The 20,733-nt window shown below is 32.4% G+C and overlaps 4 protein-coding genes and 1 long non-coding RNA gene across 5 annotated transcripts; 1 reads left to right on the top strand and 4 right to left on the bottom strand.

Moving 5' to 3' along the window:
- Positions 1-157: 157 nt before the first annotated feature.
- Positions 158-1,474, top strand: LOC11423412 (uncharacterized). Its single transcript, XR_003006756.2, has 2 exons — positions 158-287; positions 699-1,474. It is a non-coding gene; the product is annotated as an uncharacterized lncRNA (long non-coding RNA).
- A 385-nt stretch (positions 1,475-1,859) lies between these two features.
- On the bottom strand, positions 1,860-3,242 carry LOC11425908 (uncharacterized). The gene is made up of 5 exons (XM_024769951.2): positions 3,079-3,242; positions 2,775-2,895; positions 2,502-2,678; positions 2,342-2,413; positions 1,860-2,239 (listed from the first exon to the last, which is right to left on the bottom strand). The coding sequence occupies exons 1-5, from the start codon at positions 3,120-3,122 to the stop codon at positions 2,039-2,041; spliced, it is 615 nt and encodes a 204-aa protein (XP_024625719.1). The 5' UTR covers positions 3,123-3,242; the 3' UTR covers positions 1,860-2,038.
- Positions 3,243-3,338: 96 nt separating this feature from the next.
- LOC112416738 (replication protein A 70 kDa DNA-binding subunit D) lies at positions 3,339-4,590 on the bottom strand. The gene is made up of 5 exons (XM_024771100.1): positions 4,441-4,590; positions 4,086-4,350; positions 3,895-3,991; positions 3,569-3,781; positions 3,339-3,474 (listed from the first exon to the last, which is right to left on the bottom strand). Exons 1-5 carry the CDS (start codon positions 4,588-4,590, stop codon positions 3,339-3,341), a joined length of 861 nt encoding a protein of 286 aa, XP_024626868.1.
- Positions 4,591-5,599: 1,009 nt separating this feature from the next.
- LOC11423411 (uncharacterized) lies at positions 5,600-7,099 on the bottom strand. Its single transcript, XM_003625974.4, has 4 exons — positions 6,841-7,099; positions 6,655-6,752; positions 6,148-6,567; positions 5,600-6,059 (listed from the first exon to the last, which is right to left on the bottom strand). The coding sequence occupies exons 1-4, from the start codon at positions 6,887-6,889 to the stop codon at positions 5,805-5,807; spliced, it is 822 nt and encodes a 273-aa protein (XP_003626022.1). The 5' UTR covers positions 6,890-7,099; the 3' UTR covers positions 5,600-5,804.
- Positions 7,100-13,159: 6,060 nt separating this feature from the next.
- On the bottom strand, positions 13,160-14,337 carry LOC112416737 (uncharacterized). The gene is made up of 5 exons (XM_024771099.1): positions 14,059-14,337; positions 13,757-13,963; positions 13,582-13,666; positions 13,324-13,444; positions 13,160-13,168 (listed from the first exon to the last, which is right to left on the bottom strand). The coding sequence occupies exons 2-5, from the start codon at positions 13,956-13,958 to the stop codon at positions 13,160-13,162; spliced, it is 417 nt and encodes a 138-aa protein (XP_024626867.1). The 5' UTR covers positions 13,959-13,963; positions 14,059-14,337.
- Between the last annotated feature and the right edge of the window lie 6,396 nt (positions 14,338-20,733).

Raw genomic sequence — 20,733 nt, 5'->3', positions numbered from 1 at the left:
GACAGTGGGAAACTCAATAGACACCTAATTATCTAATAAAAATAATGTTATTTTCTATGGCAAAAACTCAAGAGTCTGGTTCATAATGCTTGCACATGACATCATAGGCCAACTTAATTATCTAATAAAAAATTGAAATAAACATTACATTACTTAAACTCTTTTTGTTGCTTGCCTCTAAGATCCCACACCTTTTAGAGCTTGGTATCAATGCAGTGGAGTTGCTGCCAATCTTTGAGTTTGATGAGATGGAATTGCAGAGACGTCCAAATCCCAGAGATCACATGGTAAATTAGAAAAGCATTATGTTCTATTTTTAAGTCAACATTTCATAATTTACCTCTTCACCGTTTACTAATATCCCCGATAAATAAAGGAACTAATCTTCTCCATTACTACGGTTTTCGGAGCATAGACATGATGATGTGATATTATATGAGTTTGATATGTCCTCTATACACCCCAAAACTATGACAATGGAAAGGAAAAATACAGAGGACCCCTTCCTAATAAAGAAATATATAAAAACAATTATATTCTTTCTGGCTGTATACACATATATATTTTTCTTTGATGATCAAAGAGATCAGAGTATGTAATGTTTTTTTTTCTTCGATGGTCAAATATATTAGAGTATGTAACTTTGACTTACTAAGTGGCATTATATGATACTAACAGCTGTATTTTTGCTTTCCAAGATTAATACGTGGGGTTATTCAAGAGTCTGGTTCATAATGCTTGCACATGACATCATAGGCCAACTTAATTATCTAATAAAAAATTGAAATAAACATTACATTGCTGAAGTTCCAAGATTGACCTCGTCAAATGCTAGTGGTTCTATGGAAAAGTATCCTGTATCAGCAGACGAAAAGCCAAGTCTTGAACTTGTTATTCAAACATGGAAATCACTTTATGGTTCTCTTAGTGCAGGCTTTGGATGTTCAACAACCACCAATTTCTCAGGGGATCTGTGCAAATTGATAAATAGGTGGCTTGATGAAAATGTCAGCATGTTAGGGAGTAGCACTGCTTTCAAGTTAACATACAATGATATAGATCTTGGTGTTCTTCATCTATCTGGCAACTTCTTGATATGCATTCTTGAACAGATTCAGACTTTGGAATTAGTTTCAGAAACCAGCAGAAGTAAATCTGAATGTGATAGCAAAATACTCTACAGTATAAAGAACTGCCTAACCTTTGCTTCCAAGTAAGTTAGAACATGTCTTGTTAGGATATGATATGCTTTGTTTGATACCTGATCTCTCTGTCTCTTTCTCTGATTGTGTGAGACTGTGACTATTTTTTTCATACTCTTGTGTGAAATAAAGTTTAATGGTAGAATTCCCTCTTCAGCATGAATATACTTTTTTCAATAGCCTGATAACAGCGACAATTTTCTCATCCTACATTGAGTTGGAGATGTGAAAAGCAATTTCATTGCCATTTCAAATTTCAATTAATTCACTTATTTGATTTTCCCTTATGTTTTTATTTTTTATATAGTATTGGTTCCTATTTGTTTTTGGGGCTAAGTTATTAGAATGCTGAGATTATGATCCAAGCTTAGACGGGTAATTGACCGCCTGATATGGTTTTTGAATATCAAATATGATTTTAGAAGCATGGCATACATAGCAGAATCTCATATAGCAAAGTGCTAAAGAAACGTAAACACTGAATAACCTGGTTTGATTTAAGCACATAAACATATGAGTTGTTGCATTGGCATCACTCATAAAAATCAAAGTTTTTGAAGACAATTACCTTCAAACATAATCAGAAGCTAAATGGAAATAAAAATGTGACAGACATAATTGAAACTCACAGTTTGAATAGATCCATGACAAACCAAATTCATAAAACATAAAGATAAAAAGGCCATATATGGCACCAGTACTTGATTCGAACAACATGAGTCTTAAAAAAGGGAAATGAGCAAAAAGAAACTAAATAAATTAAATTGATCCAGAATGAAGACAAAATCTGGATTCAATTAAACAGTACATAATCGGTTAAACTGTCACGTTCCTCATCAAGCCGCTTTCTCAATCTTAACACTTTTGAGCTTTCGTGGTTTGTTGATTGACCTTTCTCCAAGAATATCAATTCCCACCTCAGCAGATACATCAGCATCAGCAGATCTTTTTTCTCCAGACTTGCTACATGGGGTTTTCTCACCTTCTTTCTGGTCCAGCTCAGTTTTGTTTGAGTCACCACCTTCAATCATCTTAACCTGTTTACTCCAAACATTAAGAGATTCATTGATAAGTTAATCGTCAGTGTGCAAAAATGAAGGACCATGATAAACAACGAAGCATGGGTTAAGAGTGTATACATTTTCGGACACAACAGCAGCATGGGTTAATGCAACATCTTCACCGCAATCTTCATCATCATCAATGGTTATCTGCACTTGAACAATGCTATGAGAAATACAGGTTTACCAATAAAACCCATTAAAAGGGAAATTTCTTTTTTATAGAAAGAAAGTATACCTTGAGATTATGACGCTTAGAAAACTGGCTTATTAGATCAGGATCATCTGTTGTCCTCTTCACACCATAATTACGCCAGCTAAGATGCAAATTTCCATCTGTGATCTCCACCTTGAACAACATTTTCTTTCCAACTAAGACATCAAGATCTGACGGGTATCCTTTATCATTGTTACCCTGCAATTAGGAAAACCAAATTATATTCATTAACCTAAAAATCATATCCCAAACGTCAAAATGATGCTTTTTAGTCCCTGAAATTAAATCTATTACCTGGCCTTGTGAATCAATTAAATCCTGCACACTTTTCCCAACATAGTTTGACACATTACGATCAAAAAGAATGAAACTTGTGGAACCGGTATTGTCCATAACTTGCACATGCAATTTGAACCTTCAAAATGTTTGGAAAAATCTCTTTTAATAGATTAAAAGGATGTCATAAGCAATTATAAACAGACATTGTTTCGAATCTTAAAGCGCATATATCAAACATTAATAACCAAAACTAAAAACAAACAATTCTTTTAAGACAGTTAATTGAGGTGGCGACCTTATCGAAAGTGCAACTACTTACCTAGGAACAGCATTCCTGCTCTGGTTACACCTTGGGCAAAACATTCTTCCAGCAATAATTTTGATCCTACCAGCACATTTAGTACATGCATCATAATACCAGCTATATTCTGCTTCAATACCAATTATAGAGGCAAGCACTATTACCACACATTGCTGCTCACAAAAAATAAAACAGCCAATGAATTATACAGAGTAAACAATCAGAATTGTGTATTTATAGATGGTGGAAAACAATAAAATAAATAAGCAGATTGTGTATTATACGTCAGACGACTCGATTAAGTCCTCGATAGTCATCATTCTTGACTGAAGCATATCTTCAGCTAATGGAACAATCAATGATCCGGTAATTTGGCTTACACCCTGTGTAACCTCAACATCAGCACCATCAATCCTGATAATTCAAAAAATAAAGTATAAATGCACATACAATTTGCAGTGATGATTAAATTGATAAATATTTTACATCAACAATATTAGATGCTTACTTAGAAAGAAATTCTTTAACAACAGGATGATCATCATCCAAAATTAGTTTCGTTCCATAAAAAGCATTTGAAATACCCATTGTGGCATAATATTTTTTAAGCTTGCATAAATGGATTACAACAATGACTGGAGAATTCGGATCATGGACGGTGAGATATGCATCCATCCTAATAGCGTAGGTGTCCCACAAAGAACAGTGGATCCTATTGCCCCTGAATGTTTGACATATACATTTGATTATATATTTAGGAGCACATTTAATCTATGAAACAAAATTGAAGTGTGAAAATATATATTAGAAATGGACATAGATATATACACTTACTCAGTATCCTCCAAAGTTATGTCAAGTACCATCGATTTTTTTCCAAGAACTTCCTTCTCCTTCAAGGAATCTCTCTCCACCACACGTCCTATGACATCTGAACATAAGCATTAGAGCATTAGATAAACAGTCAAAAGTAAACCTACATACACTTTTTTTTTATCATATTTAGGGAGGCCATATTTCCCTACCAACATGTCTGTCTTCCTTGGTTGATTCAAGTATCTCCTTGAAAGGCACAAATTCAAAATGGTACTCAGGTATTGTGTTGCAATCAATCTTTGTGAATTTTGTTTGATCTATCAGATTCAATTTCCACCTGTGGCCAGTGCATCTATACCTAATCTCATTGTGAGCAACCAACACATTCTGAATCTCATATGCTGCCCCATCTTGAACCAATGATCGTATCTTAGGAATGAGGGTTTTCTTGGCGGTTGCTTGAATCTTTCCAAGCTGCATGTTTCAACAAACAATAAGTTACACGCCCAAATTAATTTTTATACGAATTTCTGTTGTAGATAAAAAAATTTCATCATAGTTTACCTTTTCATCCATTAGAAGCAAATGAATGAAGTTGTCCTCAGTTGGCCTTGAAAAATCTGGAACCGTCCAAAGGTTGATAACACGCACACGAAGCTTGATGTTAATTTTTCCAGCAACAATTGAGGATACCGGAGTGATGATAGGAGCCATTGTTAAACAGTCTGTCAAACTTGATATTAGAAACTGCTACCTTATAATTGTCAAAGTGATACGTGTATGTCAAAGAAAGGAATGAATCCTTTATATAGAGAAAATGCAAGCACCGGAAACAACACACTACATTTAATGCGACCTTTAAACTTCTCATAGATCATCCCCATTCCACACAAAACAGTTAATGTAAAATATGCACAGATGCATAGGAAAGAAATTTTTTTGCACAACATCCAAAATTATTGTTGTGGCTTATGATATCCTCAATGCTTTCCATAATAAATATTGTCAGCATTTACATTTTCATGATCACGTTCAAAACGATTTGTGTTGGAAACAGTTTGAATGAGCACTAACTCTGCCTACTGCATAGGAAAGATTAATTTCACAATTTTATTTTATTTTTAAGGAAGAAAAAACAAAACAATATATATGGTAATGGTAATCATTTAATTTCTTTACCAAAAAAAAAAAATCATTTAATTTTCACTAATAATTCGAACTGAAGAAGCATGCTCTTCCTTTTTTTAAGGTCTAATTTGTTATACTTTCAATAAAATAACAATTTAATATATTGTTTCCTATTTTTTTGGGCTACACAATTGATTGACCACGGCCATTCACAATTTTATTTTTTTTTAAGGAAGAAAAAACAAAACAATATATATGATAATCATATAATTTCCACGACTAATTAGAACTGAAGATGCATGCTCTTCCTTTTTTTAAGGTTTAATTTGTTATGATTTCTACAAAATAACAACATTAATATATTGTTTCCTATTTTTTTTGGGCTACACAATTAATTCACCACGGCCATTCAGGAAGCAAATCCAATCCTGCATATTTTGTATAATTTCTTTTCTTTCTTTTAACTGAAACAATATTCTTGCTTATTTTTCTTTTTTCTATTTTCCAGATTTGGTCAATTGATTTACAACAAAAACAAAAACCAATAAACAACATATCAACTATAAGGAGCAAATCTTAAATTGGCAGAACACAATGAAAACATAATCTCCTCCATATGACATTAAATTAAATCAGATGTTCAAGAACTACAATAAAACCAAATCTGATGGCATAGTACAAAAAACTAATAACTAAACGAAAAGGGCTAGCAACCGTTAAGAAACACTAATGCTTTACAAAACTCAAACAAAAACTGCCAAAGTTAACTGTATCTCCCAAGCACCGTCTTCACTGTAACACTAATGACGAATAACCTTAAAATATAATTTCTGGTTGCTCCCATCAGCAGGTGCACCAAGCTTAACAATGCAGCCTATACGAAGTCTGCGTGCATCCACCATCCGCTTCCATCCACCACCTATCTTAAAGTGTTTATAAGGCCTGGTACCGTAGACCACCGTGCACATCCATTTGTTCCCACACTCATCCACCAAATTGATTGAAGTAGTACCCTTGCACAAAGTCTGCTTGCAAAACCCGAAAAAAGCAAGAACCTAAAAATAATACAAATAATGTTAGTTTTCACAATATGACCATAGAGGCTATTTAACATCAGGCAAAAAGGAAGGTTAATGCACCCACCATCCAGCCAGAATCCAACTCAGTAGCAGACAACTTCTTCTCATATGAATATAGGAAGCTAATATCAGAATGCACATAAGCAGTTGGAACAGCATCCATCATTTGGAAAGGCAGCCATGAACGATCAATAACGAAGTTCATTGGTGGATTAAACATGGGACTTTGTATCTTGTCCCCAACCCTATCCTCCAAGCTTATCTCAAACCTGCCATTTCCAACAAATACCATTGTTACCCAAGCACCAAGTTTGATTTTGTAGAAATCACGCAGTGCACACCATCCCCTTGTAAGGTATATGCCACTGGTGTGCTTCTCGACGTAAACCTCAAACTGATTATGTCCACTATCAACCAATGTCGCAATAAAATCGATCTGGTCGCCAAAGTCATGCATGAACATGTTTGGAAGATGAACAGCACCCTGAACATGAATGGAAAAATCAATGTTTAACAAATACTAATAGTGGCAGATATATTAAACTATAGGAAAAAAAAACAGCCATATTACATGCTCCACGTCAAATTCAATGACATAGGTTCGATATTTTCGACGAAGCTTATTAACCAGCATATCAACATCAGTAACGGGATTGGGAATCAATGGCGCTGCAAAAACATGAAAACTCAACATCAGAAAACGATTGCGAAATAGACAAAAAAAAAAAAACAGTTCATTTGAATTTGTTAGCCTCACCAGTCAGAGAAAGGTATGATAGGAACGTTTCGACGTTTATGTTTGCCATGGTTTATTGATGTGAAGAGAGAAAACGTAAGAGCAGGCGAAAGCATAAGAGGAAAAGCGTAAGAGCAGGAGGGAGAGTAAGTGTGGAAGAGAGAAAGCTGGAGGAATAAAATAAAAGGGCCGATGCAAATCTTTAGTGAAGGTAGTTGAATGAAGCATGGAAAACATAATACAATTAATTGTGGATGGGAAATTCAATAATAATTTTAAACCAATGTCCTTGAATCAAGGTAGTCTAGGAGGGATAAAATGATCTAACGGCTGATGTGCTAATTTTCCTAACTAAAATGATCTAACGGTCACGATAAAATGGAGCCAAAAAAGTAGGGTTAGAGGTTGGGAATTAGGGTTTGCATGTTTGCAAACATTAGATATAAAGGATTGAATAATAATAGCATTGAACACGTGTTTATAAGTGAGACAATTCTCACCTTATAAATTGATTTTATGGCGTTATATTAACCCTTTTTAACACTTCTCAATGTAAAAAATTTATATTAATTTTCTTAACTAGTGTCTTAAGTGACACTAACATATCATATTTTCGACAACTAATTAAGTCAACGAAGGATCAGAATATTGATAAGGACGGGCATGGAAAATTTGGCACATGTAGTTGCGTCTATTGGAATTGGTGATTTTGATAAATAATCAGTGTCCAATTGTTTTGTCATGCTTACCCAACAAAATAGTAGGTAATACCAATTGGTGATTAATTGAATAATTTTGGTTTGTCTCCTAAGAAGGAGAAAGGGTGGAACATGGCATCTTCCATGCTCAATCTGTTAGAAACAATTATTGAAGCAAGTTAGATACATATTAAGTATAATTGACGTACTAACTAACAATTGACATCCAGCGAAACTAAATCATTTTCATCTCATTTGTAACAATCAAATCTTGTAAATCATTTATAAAAAAAAATTATTGCGGTGCACTTGTGATTTTATTTTATTTTAGACAAAAAATATCACTTAAAATTTTGATTCAATGAATAAATGACAGAGATGAAAACCGAATGCAATAATCTGAACAAATGAGTGTATTTTTGGAACTAAATTGTAAACATAAATAGGATCTGAGACTCAAAAAATGTTTACTTGCCACAATTTTAAATCAAAATAATTTGAACACACACAAATGAAAAAATTATATGAGAAAATAATTAAATAATGTGACTATATTATTTTTCCTATAATTTTTTCATTTATATGTGCCCTAATAAATTTAATTTAAGGTTGTGTTCAAGTAAGATTTGTTCCTAAAAAAACACAACAATGTTCAAGTCTTTTGTCAAAAAAAAAAAAAACAATGTTCAAGTCTAATCATATCCGCATTATTGTTAGAGAAGTAGTTTTTTTAAGGTATGTCAGAGAAAATAGTTGAAGAGATATTTTCTTCAAGGATGATATGAGTTTAGTTAATAATCCATGGTGGGAAGATCCCCTTTAGTGCCAGACAAAAACTTCAAGACTCAGTTTGGTCATTCACACTAAAAAAATATAACTTTTAGTCTCTCACAAATATAGACGGGGACACTTCGGTCATTAAATGAACTTCCATACAAAATTTTGTTTTTTTTTGCTTACATGTAAAATTTCATTTTAATGGGTCGATCGATTTCGTCATGATATTACTTACATGTCATGTGATCGAATTATGGAAAATTATGGTCTCCGACAATTAATTAAAAGAGACTACCCGTATTCGATCCAAATCCCGAGATTGTATCTTTTTCCTAAAAAAACATAAACCTCCATTTTAGAATCAGTACTCACTCATGTCTTTATTATAAGAAATAATTAACTTTTTTGATTCATTGTATAAGTGATGTATCTAATCTATATTTATAATAAGATACATTAATTATTCTATGAATTTAAAAAGTCAACTTTTTTTTATAGTAAGGACCGGAGGGAATATATAGTCTAAAAGAATCAACAACTTTGAAATTAATTAAAATTTCGATCAAATACCTCATACTATCAACAATATTATAAATCAAGTAAACGGTTAATTTTATTTCAAATTAAGATGAGACAACTCACATATGAATATGAGTTTTGAGAACGGTAAATTTGGACATACAAACTTAATATTAAACGTCTACTTATATATTTTTTAACTAAGTTTGATAAAAATAAGATAATGATGCAAATTTTTATGATTTAAAAGATCCATTTGTAAAAAAAAATTAAGAACCAATTTATCATAACCATCAAACTTAAAAAATCGCAAATTGTATTTGATCTATTATGCAGCATATCACTCAAGAGTTTGTATTCTCCAATTTGTATTTAACATTATGGGAATAAGTATAATTAAATAGTATAGTGACCTGTGCTAGCATGGGAAATAAAAAAAAAAAAATTAATCATATGTATAGATTTTATATTATATTATCTTAAAGTTATAATTGTGGTTATAATTTAAATTCGATATGAAAAAATATCATCTTAATTTTGTATATATTTTGAAATATCTAAACATTGCATATAACGATAAAAGTATTTGAATTATTATACTTGTACTAATTATTTGTAATATAAGATGCACTCATTGTTAAACTTAGCATATGTAATATTTTTGCAAAAATACGCCGACGTACTGTATAATAATATTTGTTGACAAAATGTATTTTATTAATCATAAAAACTAAAAAATATGTATTTTTTTTATATAATAGTCAGTGTCACATGCATACACGTAGTCGGTAAATGCAAACATTTAATTTTTTTACGGGTGTGTATAAATATAGTTTGGGCTACAGAAACGTCGATTGTTATTTGTTTTTAATTTTTTACGGGTGTGTATAAATGATAGTAAGAGAATATATGCAATGCAACGGAAAAAATGATATTAAAGTTACGGCTCAATTCTTAATTGAAAAAGCTTCTTTCAGCTTAACTCAAACTAAAAAAATAAGCTTGTTTGTTAAGGATTTCCCAAGCCATTATTTTTTTAACACAAAAATAAATAGATATATGAACTGCTACAAAATGATGTCATGAATGCTCACTAAAAACCTATAACGTGAAAAATTAGTCAATTAAAGAACAGAAAATGTGAACAAATTAATCAAGATACCTATAGTGGAAAGCTATAGTCACATAAAACTCTGAGTTGAATAACGTATTTCGGAAAAAATTTGTTCCAAAGAAAAAATGAGCAAATTAAGGAATAGTGCACAAACATTAGAAATATTTATCAAAAAAATTTGCACATTTCCGCGAGTGCTTGGCGTTTCCTACGCCCTCTCGACGAAGAATAATATTGGCCGTCTAAAAAAAATAGTGAAAAACTCTCTGGTGTGTCTACTTTGTTAGGTAGCCTTGATTGGAAGCCATTAACTTTGCTTTCTGTTATGACCATCATCGTGATTCTATGCCTATACTGTAGTTGCTGCTACCATTATCTTTCTGTAAAATATCAGTATTTTTTTTTATTGCTTTCTTTCAAGCCATTGCCGAAGCTCTTGATCTGGCTGATGTTAAGGCTGCAGTTTCCATCACTGCCATAATTGCAGGTGGACAATTGGTATGTTGTATTTTGTAGAACTTAACTGTGAGCATTGCGATTTCTAATCATTAAAATGTACTATGTATCCAGATGGATATGTTTAAGAATATCTTCTTGAAGGTCTTTATCTACATTCTCTAGTCAATATAATTTTTTACAATCTTCATAAGAATTTTTTCTTTTGAAAGAATATTGTATTTGTTTATTGTCATTACTTAAATAGATAAATATATTTATTGAGATAGGTATACAATACTTTGAGCACGGCTATGTTAACCATTTTTCTAAATTGTGCCTTTTTAGCTAGAGAAGAAAAAATGCAAAAATTAGATCGTAAACAAAACAAATAATGGTGCATAGATTTCGTAATAAGTACAATAAACAATACCCGGAATATTCAGATGCTTCCTACGTTCAAATAAGACATCATCGGACAGTAACTGCCATGTCGCATCCCATACTACATCAGGGCTCTTCATTGTGCTAGTGGTTAAGAGATGCTCAAACAACCAACGCAATTGATGGCCCGAACCTAACTCAGCATTTTCCGTGATACCATCTATAAACTCTTTGTCGTCATCAAGTAATCCCAAAGTTGAGCATGCTTCCTGGAACGTGTCATAGGTATGTCCATTAATCGTTTTTATGCACCTATATCCCATGCAACCCTTCTGAACGGTCAATAGTATCCTCATGTAGTACAGCTCCCCTATACCAGGCGGCATGTAAGGAAGTCTTCCAATTTGATATCCTGCTTTACGTGGCTGCCACCATTTGTCTTTCTTCTCATAAGTAAACCTTGTTGGAAATTCAGCATATGTTAGATCGCGACCGCCTACATACTGACGATTTGCTTCAAACCACGCGAGAAACATTGTCAACGCTTCCTCGTTATACATCACCACGTCCTTGATGTCATGATAATCATCATATAGTACCGATTGTTCATTATGCAAATGAAACGTTAGTTTGAGAACAGGAGGCCATTTATGGTGTATATCAAAAGCAAATATCCTCCAAACAGCCTTGCAGGGTGAAACATAACGACAATCGTAATACTCCTTTATTTCATCAACCGGCTTGGACTTATCACGCTTCTCACCGTCAACAGACAACTGCATCAATGTCTTATCAGGGTCTTTGTTCACGTATTTTAAAAGGTACTTGATGGAGTTGGATTTGTTACAATATTCCACATTTACATGACCTCCATATCTAATGAGAAGATGCGGATTGTATGAGACGACATAACGATTATCCAATTGGACCCCCTGCTTGTCAACATGTATCCCAAAATCGCGACGTTTGTACGTCGGATAACCCTCGTCGTCTATCGTCGTAGTTCCTTTAAAATCCTTCGGATAATATTTCGTACATCTTCCCCTATCCATGCAAGGCGAGAAGGGACGGGCACCACCACATGACTCGTGCATCATATAAGAAGAAACAACATCATAAAGTCTTCGATAAAGTGTGTTGTCAGGCAGCTCGGCTGATATGATCTTATCAATGTCAATACCCGTCTTCAGTTTGTTCTCTGAACTCAACCACACCAAGATATGAGCATGCGGAAGACCTCTTTTTTGAAACTCGACTGTGTACATGCCTGCCAATAAAACAATAACCGTTAGTACAGTTGGCAATAAAAAGACAATAGTTCGCACTCGAAAATAACGTGACTATGACATGTTTATTACGAAGACAAAAATGATGTCATAATTTATTTCAAGACGAAAATGGTGCAATAATTTATTTAAAAAATAAATAACCATCAAGAATGTATACCGCATAGTATTACAATGTATACCTTCATCAATTTATTATGCAGACAAAGACAGTGTCATAATAATACTTAAAAAATAAATAAAATACTACTTGAAAAATAAAAAAATAATTAATCAATATAAACAAAAAAAATTATACCATTCCACCAGATTCAATCATATCAGCACAAGTCTTCTTAAACAACTCAGCAGCATCGCGGTCAAATAAAACAAAAGTAGCGAAATCAGTGTGGTCAACAACCTTCATCTTGATCATGTACCTAACCACATTAAAAAACGACTATGAATACTGCAATCGAACAAAGTAAGTTGAATCATCCATCAATTAACTATCAAATGTTCCGGTACTAAAAAACAAAAGAAACATGGGTGTCACATTCAACACATGCTTATTGCACTTCGAGCAAAAGTACATCTTCTCATCAGGGTACACCTTTTTGTTACAGACGACGCAAGACGTATACCACCAATCCGAATCATCAACAATAACATTCACAGTGCCAAACACCGCAAAAAATTTCTCCTTTAAAAAATCAACAAATACACAATTAGAACAAATAAATGCAGGCAAGGCAGATGTTTTATAACACGCATTTATACATAAAAGAGAAGAAATTTATATAATATTTAATTAATTAAATAGAGATTGCTATCACGCACAATTAATGAAAAAAGAGATCTATCTGATTAAGACTAAAATATTATTTAACATTTTTTTACCACCGTAACAAAAAAAATTGAGGATTGTGGGCACATCTATAACTTAATTATGAATGTCACGGTTCCTCAATTAAATTAATTCTGATTGTGGGCACACACTTATTAAAAAAAAATCTCTTTTATTTTGTAAGTACGTTAATTCTGATTATAAGGAACGACGTTTCAAAACAATACAAATATTATTGCCAAAAAGAGAGGATTCATTTTATAAGGAATGACCATTAAGATAGCGTTAATTCTAAAAGTAACTAATACCCCTATGCAAATCAGGAAAAAATAAATAAGAACTTTGTACAGTTCATCGTATCACACCTTGTATGGTGTTTAATTAAATTCACCATGTTCCTTAAAAAAACAAAAAATATTAAGTTCACCATGTAAGTGAAACAAACTTGTTTTTTTTCTGAATTACCTCCTTAAGGCCTTCAACAGTGGTCATCGGGGACAAATTGAGAAAGTCCTCAACGCTAACCTTAGATGCCTCCGTAATTTTAGAAATGTCCGGTGACGGAGAATCATCATTCTCAACCATCCTACAAACATGCATAACAAACATAATTAGATACATACCAAATATTAACCATAAAAAGGTTCATGAGTTTAAACGTAGACGCCTTAACATCACAATCTCATTTAGTGAATACAAAAAACCATAATCTCGTTTAATTACCTCTTCTTTAATAGAAGAGCAGCAGTGAAAGTTGGATTGAACAACACCTTTGTTGCATTAATAGTATTTTGTATCATCGCCTGACCTGGATATATAAATTGAGAAAAAATAACTCGTTAGATGATTATAAAGTCAACAACAAATAAATGGTGACATGCACATAAAGTAATTATACCTTGAAAGATCTTGATCTTGGTTAATTGGACAGCAACAACAACATTATCGGTTTCACCAGATGCAAGAAAAGCATTCAACTCATCAACATAAGGACCAAACAGGGTGTACCCATCGTAATACAACTCAATAGAAATCATCTTTGATTGAGATCCATTGCGAGTATATGACTTTTCAACACCAACAACTTTCAACATACCCATAACATCTGAAAAGAATATCATCCAAGATTAAAAAAAATGATTCCTTTTTATAAAAGACCAGATTTGCTTTAATTGATAATACTATTTTTGGTCAGCTTACCGATCAAGTAATCCGTATCATATTCAGATTGAAAGATTTCACGAGGATCACCGATCACGTAGATGTCAGCAGAAACAAACTTATCATCACATTGTTTTATTTTGGTACCATACCGAAAGTTAATCTTATAAGGGTGTCTCGCCGTCCTATACGATCCCACATTAGAGGCAACACTAAAATTCCCAATGGAGAAAACACGGTCCTCCCTCAGCTCCTTCTCATACTTGTATATGAGAGTACGTCTTACAACGCATTGATTCGGTCACCCTATCAAATAAAAAAAAAACAACTTTAATTTAGATAATAAAACATTTTATAATATAAATAAGTGATATGATTAATTTAGAGAAAAAAAATTGATGTAAAAGATCTCGATTTGGTTTCCTAAAAAAAAAGGTTATCTCATTTAGGAAATTAAAAATTGCTCCTTTCGATTGCATAAAAAAAAAAATTATTTGTTATTCATTATGATTGCATTCAAAATATATATATATATATATATATATATATATCGGTCAAAGAATATACACTTGCTATAATTATAGATGAAGATAGAAATGTAAAATAAATCAACCATGATTCGACCATCGATACTCCAAATTTCGTGATTCGAATGGGAGATATCGGAAACGATTTCAACCGGTGTCATCTTTAACGAAAAAAAATGGCCTAATACAATTACGGATAAAATAATATAAAAATGAAAGAAAAAAAATAACAGCCAGACAAAAAATTATAAACAATTAATTGGATATAAACAAAAAAAATTCCAAGGAGTCAAACAAAAATTATTGATATAATCGCGCCAAATTATTTCTTTCATATATATAAAAAATTGAACTCCTTCATATAGTTACACACAACATAAACAAAAAATTATTGGTAAAAAAAAGATAAAAACAAAAAAAAAATGGAATCAAACAACTTTATTGTTCATTAAAACCATTTCCAATGAGTAAGGAAGTTGATCCTTTTTCATATCCCTCACAAACCAAAGACGAATGACTCGAACTCTGATATTCTAGTTTTCTTTGGAAAGGGGATATGTTAGAAATCAAGTCAATCTTTGGTGCCATTTCAGCTTAACTGAGAGATACGAAAATTACGCAAAGAAAAAGAAAGGAATATGAAAGACAACTACAAAATAGGAGTTGTGGTGTGAAGAATGTGTTGGCCAAAAGGTCAAATTTATAATAGCTTTTAGAAGACAATTACATAAAACAACGACATGTAACTTAACCAATCAAATTTAAGCTCATATCTTAACTATTAAGCAAAATATAATTTCTTTTAAATGATTTGCATTTGAAAAAAACTAAATAGGACTATGAATTTTACTTTATTAAAAAAAAAGGACTATGAATTTTACTGCATTCAACCTGTTTAATGGTTTTTGCGATTTTAGAGGAAAGATCTTAAAATATTATTTTTTTTTAGCTATTAAGCAATTTCGATTTTTTTTGGTTTAAGGTTAATGTATATTCAGTTACTATCTAAATGTCATTTTTTTTGTTACCGCCTAAATGTCAATTATAAGTAAGCATATTCTTTTCCTTAAAAAAAAAAGGAAAAAAAGAATATCATTTACGTGTAAGGTACTACTGCATTTAGGGATGACAATTAGACCCAGGCCTGATGGGCACCCGTAAAAAATACCCGCAATGGATAGGGTAAAACCCCGCTTTCATGGATATGGGTATGGGTCCGGGTAATTACCCGCCAACTTAAAAGGGTACAGACACAGGTATGGGCACTATAATACCCAGCCCCGCAACCCGCATATATGTTTTTATATAATACTAGACCATTGACCCGTGCTAACGCACGTGTCATTTAAAAAAGATAATACTCACTGAAAAAATAAGACACTGTAGTTCGCGTGAATCTAAAAATTGTCGTGAATCAAAGCAAAATGTCAATACGAAAGACTTTGTTATTGTTCCATAATTCTAGTACGTAGTTCCTATTACTTTAAAATAACATATAATTTTGAAAGGGAAATTGAAGTTCGTTGACATGCAAATAGTTTCAATAAGTAAGAAAATGAATAGTACACAAAAAAGTCATACACATTACGGAAAACTTCTCTATAGACCACATTTGATGCAACATCGGTATCATCGCCGTCGTCGTCATTAATCAATATTTTTAAACCACCCCTCGAAGTAACCCGTGATATTGCGACGTACAACTGTCCATGTGAAAAAATAGGAGACGGTAGGTAGACACCAACATGTTCTAGCGACTGACCCTGACTCTTGTTAATAGTCATTGCAAATGAGACAGATATCGGAAACTGCCTTCGTTTAAATTTGAAAGGAATTCTATTATCAGATGTTGTTAGCGATAACCTTGGAATCAACACCTTCTCACCGATATTAGAACCTGATATTACCCGTCCTTCGAGCACAAATTTTCCCATCTTTGTAATGATCAATCTCGTACCGTTACATAAGCCTAAACTTTGATCCATGTTCCTGAGTAACATGACAGGTGCTCCTACTTTCAGTCGCAACCGATGATTTGGCAATCCAGACGCCACAATGGTGTTGAGGAATTCAAGAGTGTGGATGTCATCTACTGCGTCACCATCTATGTTTTTATGATAAGGTGTATCGTAACTCAAATATATTTTTTTCTTCACCAGGAATCAAGTCTAACACATAATCATTAACCTGTTCAACGATGGTATTCTTTGGCGCCAAATGTGAGCAACTCACACACTCATCTTGAGATTCTTTCTTCCTCCAGAAACAGCTGAGATTGGAGTGTATTTGGAAGAGATCATTGGCTTGTTTTTTCCTTCCCAAGAAAGAGGATGCTTATTTAGATTGAGATGGTTTGGCTAATAGGTTATGATATATTTATAGGAAAAAGGTGCAATACGTGTTAGTAGGATATGTCGGTTGAGCAATAAAGAGTATTAGTTATCAGGATAAGCACAAAATAGTGGAACAAAATTAGGAAGTGGCCAACATTTTAGGATAAAGATTAATATGAATAAAATGAAATTAATATTGTTGATGGGGCACTTTGTTTTACTTAAGAATTGGCATGTAAATAGGGAGGGGGCGCAGAACAAAGGGATGTAGTTGAAGTGGAATAAAATTATGCCCAACATTTTTGGATAAAGATTAATATGAATAAAATGAAATTAATATTTTTGATGGGACATTTTTTTTGACTTAAGAATTGCCATAGTTGACTCGCCAAAACATATTTTAGAGATATGGATGAAATGTGTAGTAGTTACTTGAATGAGATGAATTAGGATTTTTAGTTTGTTTCCACCCAAAACATATTTTAGAGATGTGGATGAAATCCCCTAATTATTTGGATGAGAGAAATAAGGATTTTAGTTTGTTTGCACCAAAAAGTTAATTTAGAGATGTGGATGAAATCTCTTAGTTACTTGAATGTGAGAAATTAGGATTAGGATTTTAGTTTGTTTCCACCCAAAACATATTTTAGAGATGTGGATGAAATCCCCTACTTATTTGAATGAGAGAAATAAGGATTTTAGTTTGTTTCCACCAAAAAGTTACTTTAGAGATGTGGATGAAATCTCTTGGTTACTTGAATGAGAGAAATTAGGATTAGGATTTTAGTTTGTTTCCACCTAAAAAATATTTTAGAGATGTGGATGAAATCTTTAGTAGTTACTTGAATGAGAGAAATAAGGATTTTAGTTTGTTTCCACCCAAAACGTGTTTTAGAGATTAGGATTAGTAATTGTTAGTAATAATGTTACTAAAAGTGTCACCAAAAGGTAGTAATTGTTACTGATAATGTTACTAAAAGCTATGCTACTAAAATGCTTCAGTAACACAACTATGCTACTAAATTGATTCAGAAACACAAAAACATACACACACATATAAGTTTCCCTTGTTATCAAAATTCACGTTACTAAATTGTTTGAGCAGCACAAACACAAATATATAAATCAAAAACCAAAGCAAGCAAGGCTAAATTATTTATGAAATTCAAGGGACATTTGCTAAATTCAAAGACAAAAAAATAGATGCTTCCAAAACTCTAAGAAACTAAAACTTAAAATTCAAAGTGGAAAGGTGTTGCACAATTTATCTAAACATGGACTAATTGTAAATAACATCAACGTAGATGGTATCATGTGACCCAACCATCGGAGCACCCCTCTAATCTTCACACCTTCACGGAGCCTGCGAACCTTCCACAAACCTATTCAAACGCCGTCCTATCTTGAAGTGTTCATAAGGAAAAGTTGCAAAAGTTAGCTCACAAACCCATCTGTTACCGCAATCATCGATAATATTCACAGTTGTTAAGAGTGTATCAAGCATCTGCGGAACATTGCCGGTGTAAAGTAGAATCTGCAAAATTAGAAATCCATGTAACTTATATCAACTAAACGGAAAAGGAACAAAAGAAGTTAAGGTGGACACGAAAAGTGTATCATACCATGCAACCTTTAGTAACATCATACTCAGTTAATTTTTTTTCGAAATCAAGAACCATGTCAGTGATATTGTGACGATAAGCGAGAAGAGATGTTATTGGGGGGAGATAGTCATCGAAAGTTGCTTGCAAATTCGTCTTGTCAAGAAGGAAATGGATAGGGGATAATCTTGTGAAACTATCAGTCAATATTGCATAGCGCCCAATTTGATCTCCGAAATCACCGCCAAACATGTTTGGCAAGCATACTGCTCCCTAAAAAATAACAAACAAAAACATCACAAACGTTGATAAAATAGAATGCAAATAATTAAGAATATGTATATTTCGCAAAAAACACATACAACATCAATGTCATATTCAACGATATATGATCTGTATTTCAGTCTCAGCTTGTTGATTGCTTTTTCAAGATCGGAAAGAGGGTTTTTCACCAACGGACCTACAAAAGATTGAAAGGTATGGAAGCCATGTTGATTAAGAAATTTCGGTTTAAGAGAAAGGTATGGTTTTAAAAAGAGATTTCAGTTTAGGAGAAAGGATTAAAATATATTGGTGAGGGTTTGGAGGAGGGGAGTTAGGAAATATGGTTTATGGAAATTAATTAGATAGGTAGAAATTTCGGTTTAAGAGAAAGGTATGGTTTTAAAAAGAGATTTCGGTTTAGGAGAAAGGATTAAAATATATTGGTGAGAGTTTGGAGGAGGGGAGTTAGGAGATATGGTTTATGAAAATCAATTAGATAGGTTTTAGGAGGAGTGAAGTTAGGAAATCATGGTTAGGGTTTGGAGGAGGGGAATTAGGAAATATGGTTAGGTTTTGAAGGAGGGAAAAGTTGCTAAAATATTAGGTTAAAATAATAGGTTAAAATTAGGGCAACAAAGCTTTATTTAGGAATAAGAAGATAATAAATAATTTATATATTAATTAGTTAATTAATTAATTAATTTACCTAACTATTTAAGCTTAGACCTAAACCTAAAAATTGCTTATTACAGTAACCTAAACCTAGCCTCTTGTAGCGTTGAATCTCTGCCGTCTGCCTGCCTTTCGTTCCTTTTTGTTATCTATCTCTTATGCTTTCAGGTAACTATTTCTTGAATCTCATATTTCTAAAGGGATGTCAATTGGACCCAAGTCTGATGGGTACTGCAAAATACTTCGATTCATACTTTTTTTTATTTGGTTAAATACTACCATTCATACTATTTTATGAGTTGATTTGAAATTTTATGGATCATAATTGTATTTCAGTTGTGGTGCTTTTTCATTGTCTTTTCAGAGTTAAACTACGGGTAATGGGTGCGGGTATGAGCACTTAGGTGCCCATAGGGTATGGAGAAGGGCACTAAAGTTATTGCCCACGAGGGTACGGATATTTTTTGCGGGTATAGGGAGGGGTACTATAGTACCCTGCCCATTGAGTACCCATTGCCTTCCCTAACTGCATTCTAATAAAAATGTAATATTGGATTAGAAAAAATTTCGGTACTATTTTTTTTTTTTTTTAAATTTCAGTTACCATCTAAATGCCAATTTTGGTTCCAAAAACTTTTTTTTTTTCGGTTAAATAAAAAGGTCACACATCATAAGTAAATAATATCTTTTCCAATCAGTCATGATATTATTTGACCATAATTTAAGCAATCAACCATTATAAATCATCTATGATATTTATTTGCATGATATTATTTAAGCAATCAGCCATGATACTATTTGCATGATTTTATTTTCCGATGCACGAATAACCAATCTAAGCAATCAACCATTTATGATATTGTTTGATCAATGATACAATATTAATTCAAAAGAATTCCAATTCCCATTTTTATTCCAATCAACCAAAAAAAATAGATATTATAATTGAAATATCATATTATTTTAAACAATCTCGTTAAAATTAATTTTTTTAATCTACCTCATAAAAAAAACATTCCTTGATATCAGTTATTAAATATATGATAATAAAATTGTCTCTCAATATTATTATTACATTATCATCATCTTCTTAAAAAAAAAATAACATTATCATCATGAAAATAATAATAAAAGTTAGTTGATTTCTTTAATTTCATTAGTTCATAAAAAAGACTGATGGATTGGCTAAAAAAAATCAATTTAATAGGGCATCAATCGGTCAATGTTACAATAATATTTTGTATTAGAAAAATTATTATTAAATTTATATATTGCATAACATTAATAAATGATATATATGGTTACAAAAATTAATAC

This window comes from Medicago truncatula, chromosome 7, assembly GCF_003473485.1.
Source record: "Medicago truncatula cultivar Jemalong A17 chromosome 7, MtrunA17r5.0-ANR, whole genome shotgun sequence".
In the NCBI taxonomy this organism is placed as follows: domain Eukaryota; kingdom Viridiplantae; phylum Streptophyta; class Magnoliopsida; order Fabales; family Fabaceae; genus Medicago; species Medicago truncatula.
The sequence above is the reverse complement of the archived record's forward strand: the minus strand, read 5'-3'. Positions and strand labels throughout refer to the sequence as shown.